The sequence below is a fragment of the Aulostomus chinensis genome, chromosome 11 (genome assembly GCF_037954235.1).
Source record: "Aulostomus chinensis isolate RoL2024-O1b breed Wild chromosome 11, RoL_Achi_v1.0, whole genome shotgun sequence".
In the NCBI taxonomy this organism is placed as follows: Eukaryota; Metazoa; Chordata; class Actinopteri; order Syngnathiformes; family Aulostomidae; genus Aulostomus; species Aulostomus chinensis.
The window spans coordinates 7,631,332-7,647,547 of NC_141330.1; the positions used below are offsets into that span (position 1 = coordinate 7,631,332).

The window sequence follows — 16,216 nt, forward strand, 5'->3', positions numbered from 1 at the left end:
AAAGGAAACATTGAGGGATAAGTATACTTTAAACGTATGTTCAGAGTGCTATATCTAGTGATTAACGCATAATATGCTCGTTTCTGGAGAGAAAGAATGTCTGGCAAAAAAAAATTAGGGCAAAGTAAGTCAAACCTACGTTGTAGGTTCGCGGGACTTCACAGTCACGCATGCGCTGTATGCCGAGTTTGGCGCGCGGGACCTTACAAGGAAGAAGACAGCCGTCCTGTTTGTTGCTACCCTTCCATACTGTCAGCGTCGTTTCGCATTTAATTTTATTAACTTAAACACTAAGTGCTAATAAAATGTGGAATCAGGGTGAGTTCAGTGTCCGGGGTGAACTACTTACCTGCTTAGTTTAGCTTGTCTCACTGCAGCTAATGTTAGCATGAATAACTTTACTGGTTGTTGTATGGAGGTCAGTCAGCAGTAACTTAACGGTGTGCTTCGTGTGGAGCAGAGCAAGTGAACGATGCTGTTTCTTCCCAGGAGGATACAGCGAGTCGACTATGACTGGAGGGTACACTCAGTCCCCAGGAGGCTTCGCATCTCCTAGTTTATCCCAAGGAGGAGAGAAGAAAGGGGTCTGTAGTGAAGGCTACACTGTTAGCCTCATGATAACCCACTGCAAGTCTAAAACTGGCATAAGCGATACAACTGAAATGAGCTACCACTATAACAAGTCCTCTTAGAGTTTGCTTTTATTTATTTTTTGATATGCATTACGGAACTAGACCTGCTTGTATGTGTGCGTGTATTTCCCAGGCTGGTAGATGTTAAAGAACAGCAGTGAGCATTGTTTGTTTTGCAGAGGACCCGGGCCACACAGATAATCCCCTGTACCGTGTCTCAGCTGATGTCTGCTGCTCAGGCTGATGAGGCCTTCAAAGTGGGAGATGTGGAAGTTGCCCAAGTAAGATGATGTTGAAAGTAGGACTGTAATAAATTTGCAATAAAAAATTCAATCATTTATGTCTGGCATTGTAATTGCAACCTTGCGATATTAAGATGGAATTTAAATTTCTTATTCTCATCCTCATTGAAAACCATTGCGTTGGGGTTAAATCTAATGGTTATTATCAACTGATTGTGTTTCTCCCAGGAAATGGTGAATATAATGCCCCTAGCCCCACGTGATGTGCCAAATTCTGTTGACCCTTTGATATAAGATCATGTCCTGTCTCCTAGGTTACTATCGTAGGCATCATCAGGAGCACAGACAAATCCATGACTAATATCCAGTACAAGGTTGATGACATGACAGGCGCCCCCATGGACGTGAAGCAGTGGGTGGACACAGAGGTCAGTGGTGGGTCCTGTGACCATTCAACTTATCATGTAACAATATGATGATGATGTACTCAGTGTCTGCCATGTTTGATTAATAATATTTGTTTTCTTGTAAGATAAATGTGAATCCAAACACCACATTGTTGTTCACTTTATTGATTGATATATTGAATCAATTTTTTCATTATTATTTATTATTTGGGTTTAGATATACATTTCATTTCATTTTTAAAAGAAAAAAATCTACGTCGCACATGCAGAATGTGGAATATATGCATTGAATGTCCCATAAAATTAGCAGATGGAGTAAACTTGTTAGCTGCTTCGTAAATCCTCGTTGTGAAACTATGACAGATTTATGTTAGGAACGTCCAGCACTGTACCACCCTGGTGACTCTTGGCTGTTGCTTCATTTAGGACCCCGGTGTGGACAGTGCTGTCCTGCCTCCAGGCACGTATGTCAAAGTCTCTGGTAATCTGCGCTCCTTTCAGGTGAGTTTACTCCCCTGCTCATGTTCATAGTAGCCAGACACAAATGAATCTACACTAATTCTAACCATGCTAATGCACTTTCTGTCCTCGTTTCAATAACCTAGATTTGTTTATTCTTGGATATGACATTTTAATGCAGAGTATTGTCAGAATCACCTGGTTATTAAAATGCACAGCATCTTAATTGAGAGATTGGTTTGGGGGTTGACTCGAGGTACGTGTGCCTGCTCTGAACACTCGAATGATGTTTTTCCACATCTCAACGTTTAAGATGCTTTTCTGAAAATGCCCAGCTGGGAGTGTCTGAAAGAGCTTTGATGGAGTTGCAATGTTTTTGTTTGTTGTTGTTTTTTTTTTTGGGGGGGGGGGGTGGTGTTGTTGTTGTTGTTGTTGTTGTTTTTTGTTCTTTTGAAGGGGGGGGTCCCAGCTGAGAGAATTTTGGTGGTACCTCCAGAAGAAGCGTCAGCCTATCCCAGCTGCCTTCAGGCGAGAGGTGGGGTTGGACTGTGGGAGGAAGCTGGAGTACCCAGAGAGAACCCACTCAGGCACAGGGAGAACATGCAGACTCTACAGAGAAGGACCCCGTCCCCAAGCCGGGGCTTGAACACGGAACCTTCTTAATGTCTTGATGCGACAGTGCTAACCACTGCACCACTGTGCTGCCCTTACATTTAAATCAGCTGAGGAGGAAGCAAAAAAAACAACAAAACTCTACAGTGCAGCTGTGAACTCGGCAGCCTTTTCTGTCTCGAGTGTGACCGTGTGGTTTTTTTTTGTGTTGCAGAACCACAGATCTGTGGTGGCGTTCAGCATCAGGCCCCTGGAGGACATGAATGAAATCACCTCACACATGCTTGAGGTGGTCCATGCCCACATGGCACTCAGCAATACACTGACAATGGTGAGAAAACTACTGATTAAGGTTGCAGTCGCATGGCAGGAGGAAGTCAGACAAATTCATCTGTTCCTGAAAATGTTTCCTTCAGGTCAAATAATTTAGAGAAGTTCTCAGAACCTAATAGAGTAGAAAAGCCACAGAGCATCTCTTGCACAAGTGGTGGTCTATTTTCTCATACGAGAGAATTTCTCTTTTTCTTTCAGGCTATATAGTGAGTTTCAACATTAGACTCTTACGCCACCACCTTCGTCAACATATGTTCTTAGAAATAAATTCTTATATCAATAAGGAAACTGCCTTTAAATGTGTAAAACTAAAATGTCAGTTAAAAAACACCAAGTAGTTTTTAATATTTACAGAAAGTCCTCATTGTTAAAATACAGGCGCACACTTTCACCCTCGCACACTCCATAAAATCAAGACAAGTTATATCACTATCAAAGGCTGTAGAATGGGGAAAAAAACACAAAAAAACTCTTTCCAGTCAGGAAAAAAGGTTTAAAAAAAATGTCTGCATCAACATGTGGTGGTTTCCCCCTGAAATTATTTTGTGGGCCCCCCTCCACTTTGAGAACCACAGCTCTAGTGAGTCACATGATGACATCATTTCAGAAGACTTCATCTCAGTATTCAGAAAAAGGTTGGTATTTCTGAACCAGAATTGTCAAGTAGCTTCTTCAAGTCAAGTAGCAAATAGAATTGAAGATGTCACTTTATTTACGTTACTTCAGCATGCAAGAATCATGTCGACTGTTACGGATTGAAATCAGTGGAAATGAAATGTCAAAGAGCTCAGTTTCCCCACGTTCATTGTTGAAGCTGCGACAAACCACCACAAGACATTTCTTTTCATTTCGTATCAAACAGATGTTATTCCTTGAAACTGGATTCCTTTTTGGTTTCTTATGTGCTCTTAGAAAATTCTAATTTCCTGTCTGTCTATTTTAGAGATTTGTGTGTTGGTGGGAAGTGTGCAGTCATTCTTTGGTTTCATTTTCGTTTTCAGTCAACTGGAGGAGCAGGAGGAGGAACAAGCAGTGACATCACGCCTTTCTCTCGGACAGGAGCCGGAAGTGTGGGAGGGATGGGAGGCGGCTATGCAGGTGCTTCCGACATGGCATACAATGGGTTAAGCGCAAACCAGAATCAGGTGAGCCAATATTTTTACAATTTCCATGACATTTTTCAAAGAAGTTTTAGATTAGGCCAACACGCCCAAAGTGACATTCATCCCCAGGCAGAGGGACGCTTCTCACATGCTCTTGTTTTTCATCTAAGAAAAGTATTCACGTAGTTTCAAATAGGGACGTTCTTATGGTTAAAGTGGGTTTCTGTGATTCTATTTTGACATGATTTCCGTGTTTAAATGATCTCGACCATCTCATCAGGTGCTGAGTTTGATAAGAGGCTGCCCGGAACCGCAGGGCATCAGCATTCAGGAGCTGAAGCAGAGGCTCAGTGGCATCAGTCTGATTGTCATCAAGTAAGTACCTCAGATCTTGCTATGTTTTTATCAGTCATGACTGCTACAGGGTTCAGGGTAACTTCTGTTGGCTTGTATGTAGAATGATGCAACTTATGGGTATTTCCTCAACGAGTCTTTTAGGTTCTAAAAATCCCAAAATATGACTTTTGCTGATATTTTGCTTGAAAACTCACTTTTCGTTTGGGGTTTCCTAAAGTCCATATGAAAATTTTGTCACTAAAGCTTCGTTTTTTCCTTTTTTACTCTCTCGCAGGCAAGCGGTGGAATTCCTGAGTAATGAAGGTCACATCTTTTCCACCATTGACGAAGACCACTACAAATCAACAGACAGTGACGACTAGACCCCTTCAACACCTTCCTGTCAAACACAAACCCTGAATCACAGCTAGAGGAGTCGTTTAAAATCCCTTAAGCCCTTTGGTGATAACACAGTGTGGTTAATGGATGTGGTGCAAGTTTGATGACACATCTTATATTGCGGCTTTGAAAGGTTTTTCTGTTTAAAAAAATAACAAAACACAGTTTTTGTCCATTTCTTCCCTCTTCATTGTAAAGCATTTTGTAATTTTAAAGATTTGCCTCCATTACTTAGTTACATATAATAAAAAAAATACACAATACAGTTGAGATTTCTTCTCCTTTTGTTCATGTTTTACTTCACGTTAAAGCCGTTTTTCCAATAAGATACAGACAAAATTAGGAGAGCTCATCAGAGCAAGAATCAGCAAAAAAACAGTCAGTCATGATGCAGAAAAGTAGGTAACAAACATGTTTACACATCACAAATAAATATTGTAAAATCTCATTTTGTTGTGTGCCCTAAGCAACTTGCACAACAATGAAAAACACATCTGTCTTTATAAAGTGGTGTAAGTACATAGCAAGTTCATTCACTTCTACCATCCAGACACTTAAACTGCAAAAAAAGAGGATGTCACACATTGGGTAGCTCTCAGATCAGCTTTCTATGATCATATGATTATGACTGCCAAAATGCAAAAAACGTGTGTGTGTGTGTGTGTGTGTGTGTGTGAGCGTGTCAGAGAGAGACTGCTACAGACTTCATTTACAAGAAACTGCAGCACTCCCATTTCATCATCTTGGTGTTGAAGACTGTGGCCTCTGAGCAGAGATGGAAACCCCTCGTCATGCACAGTAGCGACGTAAACATGAGACGCCACCTTCATGAAGCACTTCAATGATTCAGCCGTTTTACACCAACAGCTGGTGTATTTAACCGTCAAGGTATTTCACGATGTATAATTTACACGATTGTAGATGCGGACCGTATATCAGGAAGCTTCCAAGCACAACTTTGAGGAGGTTTGAATGTTTCGTTCTCATACTTCTCGTATTTTCCAGCACTCAAACGACCAAATTAAATCCCTGCAATGCAACGTCTACCAGAATATGAAGTTCTCTAGTGTATTTTTCACCATTGATGACAAAGTCTGATCCACGAGTTCATATTCATGGTCGCTGTCCACATCTGTTTGAACATCACGCACTGGGGGGGAGGTAACAGAAAATGTAATCATTCACATCCAGTATTTCTAAAAAACAAAAAGGAAATTCATGAGAATGCGTACAAAACAAAGCTTTACCTTTACTCTTGGATTCCTTCAATCCCACATAGGTGTTTGGCTGAGCCTTCCCCGATGGCGCTTTAACAATTTGGTGCTCTTGTGGTGCTACAGGGGGTGGAGGATCATCTAAGAGGACCTACGACGAAAGTTAGAAGCTTTTGGTTTCAATGAACTTGATATTCTGTGGCGCAGGAAAAAGCAGAAGTATTGGCATTTTGTGGTAATTCTAACACTTTTAACTTTTGCCTCTGTAAGAGAAAATATGTCACTGCAACTTCAGTTACAAGAATGACAACTGAAACAAAATTGCTTTTGGGTAGTGAGAATATTCCAATGAAAAATGACTTACTGACGCTGGGGGAGCCGGGGGCTGCCTTTTGCTGTTTAAGGTCAAATCACTGAACTCTTTGGTCGGAATGCTTTTTTGTGATGGAAGTTTCGGTTTGACTGCTGCTGATGAGCTTCTGCTTGAAGGGTTTGATGGCTTTTTGCAAGACTTTGACAAGTTTCCCTTGGGCGGTCGAGGTGGAGGAGCAGCTTCTGAGTTAACCTGTTTTCTGAACTCATAGAAGACTGTGTCTGTCACCTCGGTTACTGTATCCACACGGCACTTAGGACGCTCATCCATGGGCTGTGGTAGCGGGTTCTTGGTGAGGGAGACGGTCAGAGAGAGTCTCTGGGCTGGGATCTCAAAACAGTGGTCCGGCATGTGAAGGAAGCTTGCCAGGATGGTGGGCTCCAGCAAAGTCCCCTCTATTCTGAGACATGGAAACCCAGCAAGTGGATCAGCCTCGAGTTCAGCATCACGACTCACCAGTTTGACGTCGATTGGCAACTTAAACTTCATGCCTAAATCCCTGAGACTGTACTTCTTGTTGTCAGTGATAACCTCCACAAAGAGACCCTGCATATACAAAGGCAGGTAAAGGTCCTTCCTCTGATCCTGCTGAATTTCTTCCTCCTCTCTCTCATCTCCATCATCCGGGTCTTGGAGGTAGCGACACAAGAGAGCTTCCGTGAACTGCCTCTGTCCCACTCTACCTCCACCATGCAGCTCCATCTTTTCAAAGCTGATCATTTCTAGCTGATCCCCCACATCGAGGGCAGGCAGACCTTCCTCTTCAATCTCCTCACTGTTCCTTGTTACTCTAACCCTCAGGCCGGGTGTCTGCATCGAAGCAACATACAGCTCATACACTGAATTAAACTCCCTCGGCCGCCTCCGAAACCGTCCGCCGTATTGCTGCGACACCAGGAAGTACTGCTGCGCTTTACGGCTCTTTGTGGATATCAGCATCATGGCTGACTCTCCTTTTCGGTGGAAAATCAGTTGTGTGGACTGTCTGAGTTCTGACAGCCAGTTGCATTTGAGCAGAGGGCGACTCTCTGGACTCTCCAGGATCTCCACGACCGCAGGGAAGGACTCATCGGGCGTGGACATGACCTCAGTCAGACTCCAGGGGGTCACGAAGTTCACGTCCATACACATGTCTGTGACATCGAGCACATCCACCTCCAAGCTGGATGGAAACTTCAGCACATTCTTCCTCACTGTTTATCAAACGTGACAAGCAATAGTGAGAATTTACAACATCTGAAAGGTGAAAGTAGCGATTCACCGCTGACGAAAATAATTTGAAGTCAAAACCATAGCAGTCTGGGTCTGGATTACACTTCATAATCAGAAGAATGTCCACATTGTACTGCTATAAAGAGTGTTTTGATACAGAAAAAGCCTAACTAAAGCACTGATGTTGACCATACTCAGAGTTTGGTTGCTTAATGGACAAAAATACACAATACTTCATAACCTCAAAATTGGTTTTGTGTGTAAAATTTTTACATTAATTCATAATATTGCCAGAATTTAATATTTACTCATTAATTACAGTCATACAGTTACAACATATAAGATAAAAAGTAAAGTAGCCTACAGTTAACTTAAAATGTTCATAAAACTTAAGATATTTTAAAAATTGATAAAAAAAAGAAATACATCATATAAATAAATAAATTGAAACAAAAATCTGATATTTCCTTCAGTCTCCTTTCGTGTACAAGGAAATTGGCTTCAATGAAAGTGTAACAATTACATTGCATTCTGTGTATAAAAGGTGCTATGTAAATAAAGATGATTTTTTTTATTTTATTTTATTGATGGTTATCGCATTGTTCCTTTAAGATAAGTTGCCAATTTCCCCACTGAGGGACGAATAAAGGTTTATCTTATCTTTTCTTTACTTCTCAGATTTTGAGAGGATGCAGCTGGTGGAGCGTTCAATCGCTATTCCTCTTTGAACTCTTTTAAAGGTGTCATTTTCACATCCACTTATTTTGAAGAAATGTTTCAGGTTTAGTTTACAAAAAAAAGAAAGAAAAGCATTTCTTCAACCATTTTCATTCCTTTAAGAGCGGATGTAACCGATGATAACGGTCAGGTTGGTTTACTACCGTGTGCAGTCATATTCTGTGATACCATGAAAATCAAGCTCTTGCTGATCTTGACTTGCCTACATTTCAATAAAAACTGTATCTGTTCTGAAGTATTCAACCAGATGTGCTTTCTGTGGAGCAAATAGCTTTTTAGAAACTAGGTAGAGATTGGATAAATGATTCTCACGGTTCATGACGGCGTGGACCGTGTATACGGGGCTGAGGAGAAGCGGTCGTTCACACAAGGAGGAGTTGATGAGGCAAAACCTTTGACTGCACAGGAACGGCGATGACACGATCTCCTGCAAGGTGTAGCGCTCCATGCCCTCGCACACACGAAATTCTCCTCGTGTAGACAGAGGGATACACACTTCAGCTGAGGCGTCCTGATGTCCTTCAACATGGCAGCGCAAATTATACTCTTCACTCTCACGCCGCTCCATGGATAGCACGGTTAAATTTTTCCCAGCTCCCAGGGTCAAATTATCAAAGGTCATCTTTGAGCAACTGGTGAAAGTGAAGGGAAGGCTGGACGAGATGCTCACAGGCCTCATCTTCACCATCTCCTCTACTGAGCTGTAGGGCATTTCATCTGGTTTCATCTTGAACAAGCCTGAGAGAGCAAGCAAGGCAGTCAGATACAGAAATATTTTAGCTGCTGTGGCGAGGACAGAGATGTCTCTCTTTAACCAACCTTTGTGGTCCGCAGGCAGCTCAAATGTCTGTTTGCTGCTGATGTCTTCACAGGAAACTGCCAACAGGTCAAAATCAATGACCTTTAATAGATCTCCGGTGGAAAAGCACACTTCATGTCCAGAAAGTTCATATATAGACCCTGAAAAAGTGAAAATGAAAATGTCAGGGAGAAGAGAGTGAAACAGAACTAATTTGGGACAAAGTAAAACAAGCACGAATTACACAGTGTCTTGCTTCTATCAGTCAGGGCACAGTCTTGCAAACTAAAAGCAATCCCACAAATTGTTGAACAATGTGAGCTTTGCAACCGAAACATGTGCACAGTCTTATTCTGCTCCTGTCACATCAAGTAAACTTTTATTATAATACAGATGACAACAAATTACAGACGCGTCACAGTTACGGCAATCGAATTTATTTTGGAATCTAAAGTTGTGTTTCTTAAATTGTGTACACGTACTCTCATTTAAGGTGAGGCCAGACCAGCGAGACTGAATGCAACTAACGACAACCCAAAATGACTTGAACAGATTCAAAAACTACACTTGGGAGATTTGACAGACAAATTCTCATCGACCTTCTCTGCATTTAAGGAATCTAGGGTGTTTTCTTCAGCGACACAAAACTGAAAAAAAAAAAAAAACTGCTACCGAGAACAAAAAAAATCCTCAGCATCATGGAAAACTACGTCTCTAATCCAGCTCATCGCAGTCAAAATATCACGTTGTAGTCTGATGATAAAACTAATGGTTTGGAATACATTTACAGACATAATCTTGAAGTTTGAATTTGTTTTCAGTTACAGGGACATTGTTCAAGCCTGATTGATATTGCAGGTCTACGTTGTACCTTTTAATACAGGCAATTTGAACAAATGCTGTATGATACAAAGTTAAAAACTAATTTCAAAAATACATTATGAAAAAAGCTGAAGAACTACTGATGTGAAGCTTCGGCTTCATTTAAGTTAAAATTAGCAAAAGTTACAAAAAATACCAAACTAATTCCTACCTTGGAAGTACACTCCAGAGCAAATTTGTAAAATCTTTGGCAGACAAGTCTTGTCTAGTGATGCCATGAACTGTTGAAGTGATAACACGTTCATGTCTGCCATCTCTGTTTGTGCTTCTGCCTGATCAGAGGCGAAGGCAGACAACAAATGAATAGCATGACATACAACAGGGTTGCTTTTCAGTCAAAAACCACAAATGTGAATGAGGAAGTGACAGAGGCTTTTGCAAAATGCTTGCATTTACAGCTGGATATCAAGCGGTGTTATTTTGTGAACATTTGGGGTAAATAATACCCTTTACCAGAAAATTAGTTGAACCACATCCATGAGTGTGTGAGTGGGTGAATATAAGTGCATAAATACATGTGGGACCTAGTAAGGGATATCAGTTCTGCTCCAGGATTAAACTAGATGATTAGCTCTCAAGATTGATAACATTTCTGTCCTCCACTGTTTTTGTACTACAACTTATTAGACAGAGCTGAGTTTCCAACCAGTCAACAATAATGTTTACTTGCTTGCTCACACACACACACACACACACACACACACACACACACACACACACACACACACACACACACACACACACACACACACACACACACACACAAAGATTCCCTGAGCAACAGCAGCAGCAGCAGCCTCACTTCCTATTGCTGATCTGCACAGCAGATGAACCTCAGTGAGGTGACATGGTAACACCTAACAGACTTGTACAAATAAAATCTGCGCCACTGCTGTTGATTAAACCCCATGATGAGCACCCCCCTCACACACACACACACATTTGCATCACTTTTCTGAAGTGTGACACCACCTATGAAGAGAATCCACTTTATTTAACCAGTGAAATATCTGTGTTCAGTCTCTGAAGATAATCTTGCAATCTCCAGAAACCACCACTTTAGTTTTTCAAAATGTTTTATTGAATTAATGTTAATTAATTAACATAAATTAATTAACTATTAATTAAATTGAATTAATTTACATAATTGATGCCATGCTCATGAGATCATTTGACAAAAATCTTGTTAGAAACTAAAGGTTCTCTCTGTATATTTTGTAGAAATATCACAGGGTCTGAGGACCCCTAGTGGTTCTTCAATTCATTCTCACTTATAGACGTTATTTCTCAGTTGGAGTTTTCGTAATGAGTGTATGGGTAAGGGTTCGTGTTTATTAAAGAAAAACAATATACTTATACTTCATTAGCTTATACGTAGTATGTGGTAGTTTCACTTGGAGTGCTTCCTATTGCAAAACTGCAACACCCGACAACCCAGGACCGTGATTACCCAGCATCCTCTGCGGCCATGAGAGGATGAACCAAGATGGCGGCTAAAATAAGCAAAGACGGTCCTCCTCCTTTTGATTGTCCAACATGGTGAGGAAATAAACACGCTAAAATGTAACCTTTTGTCCGTACTGCATCATGAGATGCGTAGGAGCAAATCGAGTTCCTCCCATTCGTCTTAGTACTTTAAATTTGGTGATAATTTAGCAATTTATCGCCACCAGCTAATGTTAGCAAGCTAGCAGGCTAACTTTGGCATTCGTGTAGCGTTACGGACACAAAAGTGGGTTTCTGTTACGTTATAGTGTTGCATTTTTGGGATGTCAGGTAACGGTGGTGTTTTATTTTTTGCAGATAGAACAAGTTCAGATTTAAGCGCTTTAAGCTCGGTGGAATTTGCGAGTGGTGTCGCTCGATCGAAACGTTTCTTGGAGATGTCTGCAGAGGCTGATACACTCCTTTTTTATGGGAGAGATGATCAACCGTGACACGCAAGCCAGGGCGCTCTCAGCCCCCGTGGACACACGAATCCAGATATATTTCTCTACATGTTGCTAACTCGTTTTGTTTCTAGGGGAGGCAAGCCACCCGCAGGGCTCCATCTAGACGTGATGAAGGGAGACAAACTGATCGAGGTAACTGGGAGCTCATTGGTCTTGCTGAACATGATTGTAAAAATGCGTGAAGGTTGCTGTTGTATGAGCTGCACCGGATACGAGCCTGACAGTGTCCCAGTTGTGTTTCATACTGGGGTTCTCTATGGCTGCATGGCTTCTAAAGGTGCCAGAGCACTATCAGCCCTGAGATTTAAGCTTTTCAGTGGGAAGCAACACTGTTGAGTTATGGCTCAGAGGCACAGAGATATTATATAACCTGCTTCTCTATTTTTATCACCGTTCGATGACTGGACTGACACTGTCTCCCCCTCTGCAGAAGCTGATCATAGATGAAAAGAAGTTTTACTTGTTCGGGAGGAATCCAGACTGTTGTGACTTCACCATCGACCATCAGTCGTGTTCACGTGTTCATGCTGCCTTGGTTTACCATAAACACCTGAAAAGACTGTTTCTCATAGACCTCAACAGCAGTAAGACATTTTGAGAACCGCAGCTTTATAACTCATTTACCCCCACTGTAATTATACTGAATTATTATACAGATACCCTTACGTACAAATCTGCTTTTGTTTTAGCACACGGTACTTTCCTTGGACGCATCCGTCTGGAACCACACAAGCCTCAGCAGGTTCCCATAGACTCTACAATATCTTTTGGGGCTTCAACACGAACGTACACCATTAGAGAGAAACCCCAAACCCAAGGAAACACTGGCACGGGAGACAATAAGACAGGAGATGATGAGGAGCTGAAAGGACTGCTTGGACTTCCTGAGGAAGAGACAGAGCTGGAGGTACATTTATTTATTTGTTTATTTATTACGTTGTAAATTATGCAAGTGGTAACCAAAACTTATTCAGATGGAGGTTATGTTTCAGGATCGTCCTGTTCATGTTAACATAGAAACTACCAACTACATCGCTCATTCACTCCTTCATTCGCTCACACGATTATGTTTATTCTTCCTTAATGCTACTTGGTATTTCCTGTGTCAGACGTAGAGTTGAAATGACCCGATTTTTCTTTCGGCCAATTCACTCTCCAAGAACCTGACAGAATTCAACACGGCTCACAACAAGCGCATCTCCCTCCTGACCATCGAGGAGAAAAACCTGGAAATCCAAAGGCCGAAGAGGAAACGGAGGAACTCTAGAGTGACCTTCAGCGAGGAGGATTCCATCATTAATCCAGGTAGAGATCCGAAATAAAGATTTCACTGTACAAACACAACACCCAACACGTTTAAAAAGTACTAATATTGCCTTGTTGATTGTGTCAGCCTGAAGGAATGGTCGAGTCGCGTGCTGTTTATTTACTCGTTGTGTGAAGGATGCACGGTGCTCATCTGAGAGCTGTTTCCTACCTCTTGACATTCATCTTGTATTTTGGTTTTCATTAAGGCTCTCAAATGATTGCTGTAAGTGGTGTGAAAAGAAATGTTGCACAAATTATTTATTTATCATTTTAACTCATCAGTTACAGTTTGAAAGTCTTCTACCATTATTGCCCTTTAGTACAAGATATGTATAGACTTCAAACAACTGATTAAACCGAAAGGATGAGGCAGTGAGACGTCACAGGCATGAAGAAAATATCAGTTTTCTTTTTTTTAATCAAATGTTACCTTAAGTCACAAATGTTTCTTTTCATCGGACCAGGAAGAAATCAGTGATGTTTTCTAACATGTGTCTTTTATACACTTACAGAGGATATCGACCCCTCAGTAGGACGCTTTAGGAACATGGTGCAGACCGCTGTCATTCCCATCAAGGTAAAGAGATGGTTTCAGCGTATGGAGGACCATTGTGTGGTGACATCTAGTGGCAAAGTTTCAGAATGCAACAAAGTGTTAATCCTTGCCTTTCAAAGTATGAAGGAGAATCCATTCAGACTAACTGAGCTGCCCAGCTCAGACTTCTGCATCCCTCTGCAGTGATTTCCATTTGGAGAGATCCCACCGAGTGTAGCCTTGTTTTCTGCTCTTCCGTCTCCTGATTTCAATTTGCAGGTTCAAGAGAGTTGGATTACAAAATTAGAGCCCTCTAAAATGTCGAATATTTTATGTTCCCCGTGTATTAAAACTATAATTATTTTAGTTGTGTGTGTGCTACAGTAGAAGCTTTGCGGTGTGATATGAAAGGCTCTGGAAGAGGTTCAACTCCCTACATAGAAATAAAGGGCTCTCAAGGCAAAAACACAACAGATCTTTGTTTCGTGAATTGTACACCAAAGAAAACCCATTTCTGAATGTTATATTCCAGTGGTGCCCTTAGATTCTTCTACATCCAGCACTCTAGAGCTGCAGTTGCTCAACAACAACTGCAGTTGTAAAGTAATAAATGTTTGGCATCAGCTACTAACTTTTTAAACTTACCACTGTATTGTCCCTGATATAGAAACGGAGATCTGAGGGCCAAAACACTTTGGGTCTTGACGACTTGACTTCTAAGCGCATCCATGGCTACAGCTTAAGCAGCGGTCTCTACGGAGACCTGCCTCCCACTAGTCATGAGAACCAGCCCACTGGGGCTCCCGGAGGTGCTGCTATGCAGGGAGGGCTTCCCCTGCCTTTCCCCAATCCAGCACCAGAGGTGGACCTGGCCCCAGAGGCTCCCCAGCCCCCTGTCACCCTCAACCCCACCCCTGTCACAGCCCCATACCTACCAGAGACCCACAACGAGCCACGAAAAAAGAAGTACGCAAAAGAAGCTTGGCCAGGAAAGAAACCCACCCCGTCACTACTCATCTAACCAGGTGGATGAAGCTGCTGACTCTCAGGTTCCCAGCAGATACTTCCAGGACTGTGACCTGGCTGAGGTGGACTCACCCACTTTTATCCGTTTCATTTTGTTGGTTGTGTTACTTAACCTCATCACATGTAATTTTCCTGTGGTCTGTTGGAAGGTCATCACACAGATGAGTAAATCAGCAGCTGAGAAGTGAATTCACCAAGCGCAGTTACGTTTTAGTTGTATCGGTTGTAAATCTGTTTTTTTTTCTTTTTCTACCTAAATATTTCAACGTTTTTTTTCCACTCCTTTCGATATTTTCAAAATGCTATTAAACAACTGTCAAAAAAAAAAAAAGTATTTTTATATGAGATATTTTACTGTGGGAAGTCAGGAAAGTTACAGGGCTGTTTTTTTTAACACTGAACCTAACATGATCACAGCATTGTTTCCTCACTCAAATCGTTCCTTGTCTACATATTAGACCAATATGACATGGCAAGCATTTGTCTCTCAAGCCGCTACATGGTGAACAAAGATCCGTGTTCTCACCGTAACGTCGCTCACAGCCTTAACCCCTAAAAGCGTGTCCAAAATCTACGTATGAATGAGGTGAATTCTTTTCTGGATGAAAGCCATTTACTTGGTTCTAACAGTATGTTGATCATATTTGTCCTATGACCTTTTTTTTTTTTTTCCTTTTTTTTTTGGCTTATTTCACCACTATACTGTTAATGTATGGATTTTACATTGTTTTATATCTGCCATCTGATTCAACTGCTGTCAAGTAGTACTAAGATATAGTGGAATAGATCCTAGCGTCGTAACCCACAGCGATTTTGATGCAAAAATAAAGTTGGGCAAATGAATCATTCATTGGATTTATGGTCATGCAACTGTCAAGAGTGTACATGTGCAGACAGAAGATCGTCACCATAGGAACCGTCTTTCTTCACGGTAGTCAATAATGCAGTCAACAACTCAGTACTAATTCTTTTTAACAGTTTAAAAGTCCCATGATTTGTTACTTTTGCGGTGATCTGCGTTTCAAGCATTTTGGTGAAAATTTGGTGTCAAAGTTAGAGAGGTCACAGGAAATGGATGAAGCGGATGGATGATTGACATACGCCAGGGGGGCCACGAGGCACAGATTGGGGCCGTGACACCCGCCAGGATCCGTTTTGGCTCTCGGCCAGTGTTTATTATACACACTTTGATTTTTACAGGGCTGACCGACCAACATGAGTGCTATTGTCTTGTAAAGTCCACCAAAGGTGCACTGATTGAGAAGCGTCGTCGTTCCTTTCATGGGATACTTGAACTAGCGAAAGGTCGGATATCAGAGATCGAAAGATGCATTGCATTTTTAAAAACTCTGCTGGTGACATTTTTGTATTATGACTGTAAATTAAAAAAAAAACAAAAAACATTTGAGTCAAGGGTGCAGTATTTTCATCTTGCTTTGACGCTTCTACTCCATTGATACAGCGGTGGTTCCTCTGGTTCAGCTTATGTGAGTACTACTGCAGTACTGGCCGAGAGCAGAACTGACAGGCTGCTGATCCTGTTGTGTATTATTTCCTAAAGACTGGAACCCTGAACAAGTGTCTCAGGAGAACTTTGGACTCAGTTCAAGTGAGCTCAAATGGCATAAGTTACTCTTGTCAAACGCAACTCTTC

At 41.5% G+C, this 16,216-nt stretch overlaps 3 protein-coding genes across 4 annotated transcripts; 2 read left to right on the forward strand and 1 right to left on the reverse strand.

The window, feature by feature from the left end:
• The first annotated feature begins 162 nt into the window (after window positions 1-162).
• On the forward strand, window positions 163-4,788 carry rpa2 (replication protein A2). Its single transcript, XM_086218046.1, has 9 exons — window positions 163-318; window positions 490-584; window positions 812-913; window positions 1,189-1,302; window positions 1,708-1,782; window positions 2,567-2,683; window positions 3,687-3,830; window positions 4,069-4,163; window positions 4,420-4,788. Exons 1-9 carry the CDS (start codon window positions 306-308, stop codon window positions 4,505-4,507), a joined length of 843 nt encoding a protein of 280 aa, XP_086074172.1. The 5' UTR covers window positions 163-305; the 3' UTR covers window positions 4,508-4,788.
• On the reverse strand, window positions 4,717-10,024 carry themis2 (thymocyte selection associated family member 2). 2 transcript variants are annotated; one of them, XM_086218043.1, is made up of 6 exons: window positions 9,893-10,024; window positions 8,880-9,020; window positions 8,373-8,798; window positions 6,102-7,303; window positions 5,771-5,888; window positions 4,717-5,673 (listed from the first exon to the last, which is right to left on the reverse strand). In XM_086218043.1, exons 1-6 carry the CDS (start codon window positions 9,993-9,995, stop codon window positions 5,567-5,569), a joined length of 2,097 nt encoding a protein of 698 aa, XP_086074169.1. In that variant the 5' UTR covers window positions 9,996-10,024; the 3' UTR covers window positions 4,717-5,566. The 2 variants fall into 2 exon arrangements, with proteins under 2 accessions (XP_086074169.1, XP_086074170.1); XM_086218044.1 differs by lacking the exon at window positions 9,893-10,024 and adding an exon at window positions 9,731-9,789 and having other exon boundaries at window positions 4,718-5,673.
• Window positions 10,025-11,172: 1,148 nt separating this feature from the next.
• Window positions 11,173-15,938, forward strand: ppp1r8b (protein phosphatase 1, regulatory subunit 8b). The gene is made up of 7 exons (XM_086218051.1): window positions 11,173-11,280; window positions 11,765-11,825; window positions 12,124-12,277; window positions 12,383-12,600; window positions 12,854-12,998; window positions 13,514-13,578; window positions 14,204-15,938. Exons 1-7 carry the CDS (start codon window positions 11,228-11,230, stop codon window positions 14,555-14,557), a joined length of 1,050 nt encoding a protein of 349 aa, XP_086074177.1. The 5' UTR covers window positions 11,173-11,227; the 3' UTR covers window positions 14,558-15,938.
• The last annotated feature ends 278 nt before the right edge of the window (window positions 15,939-16,216 follow it).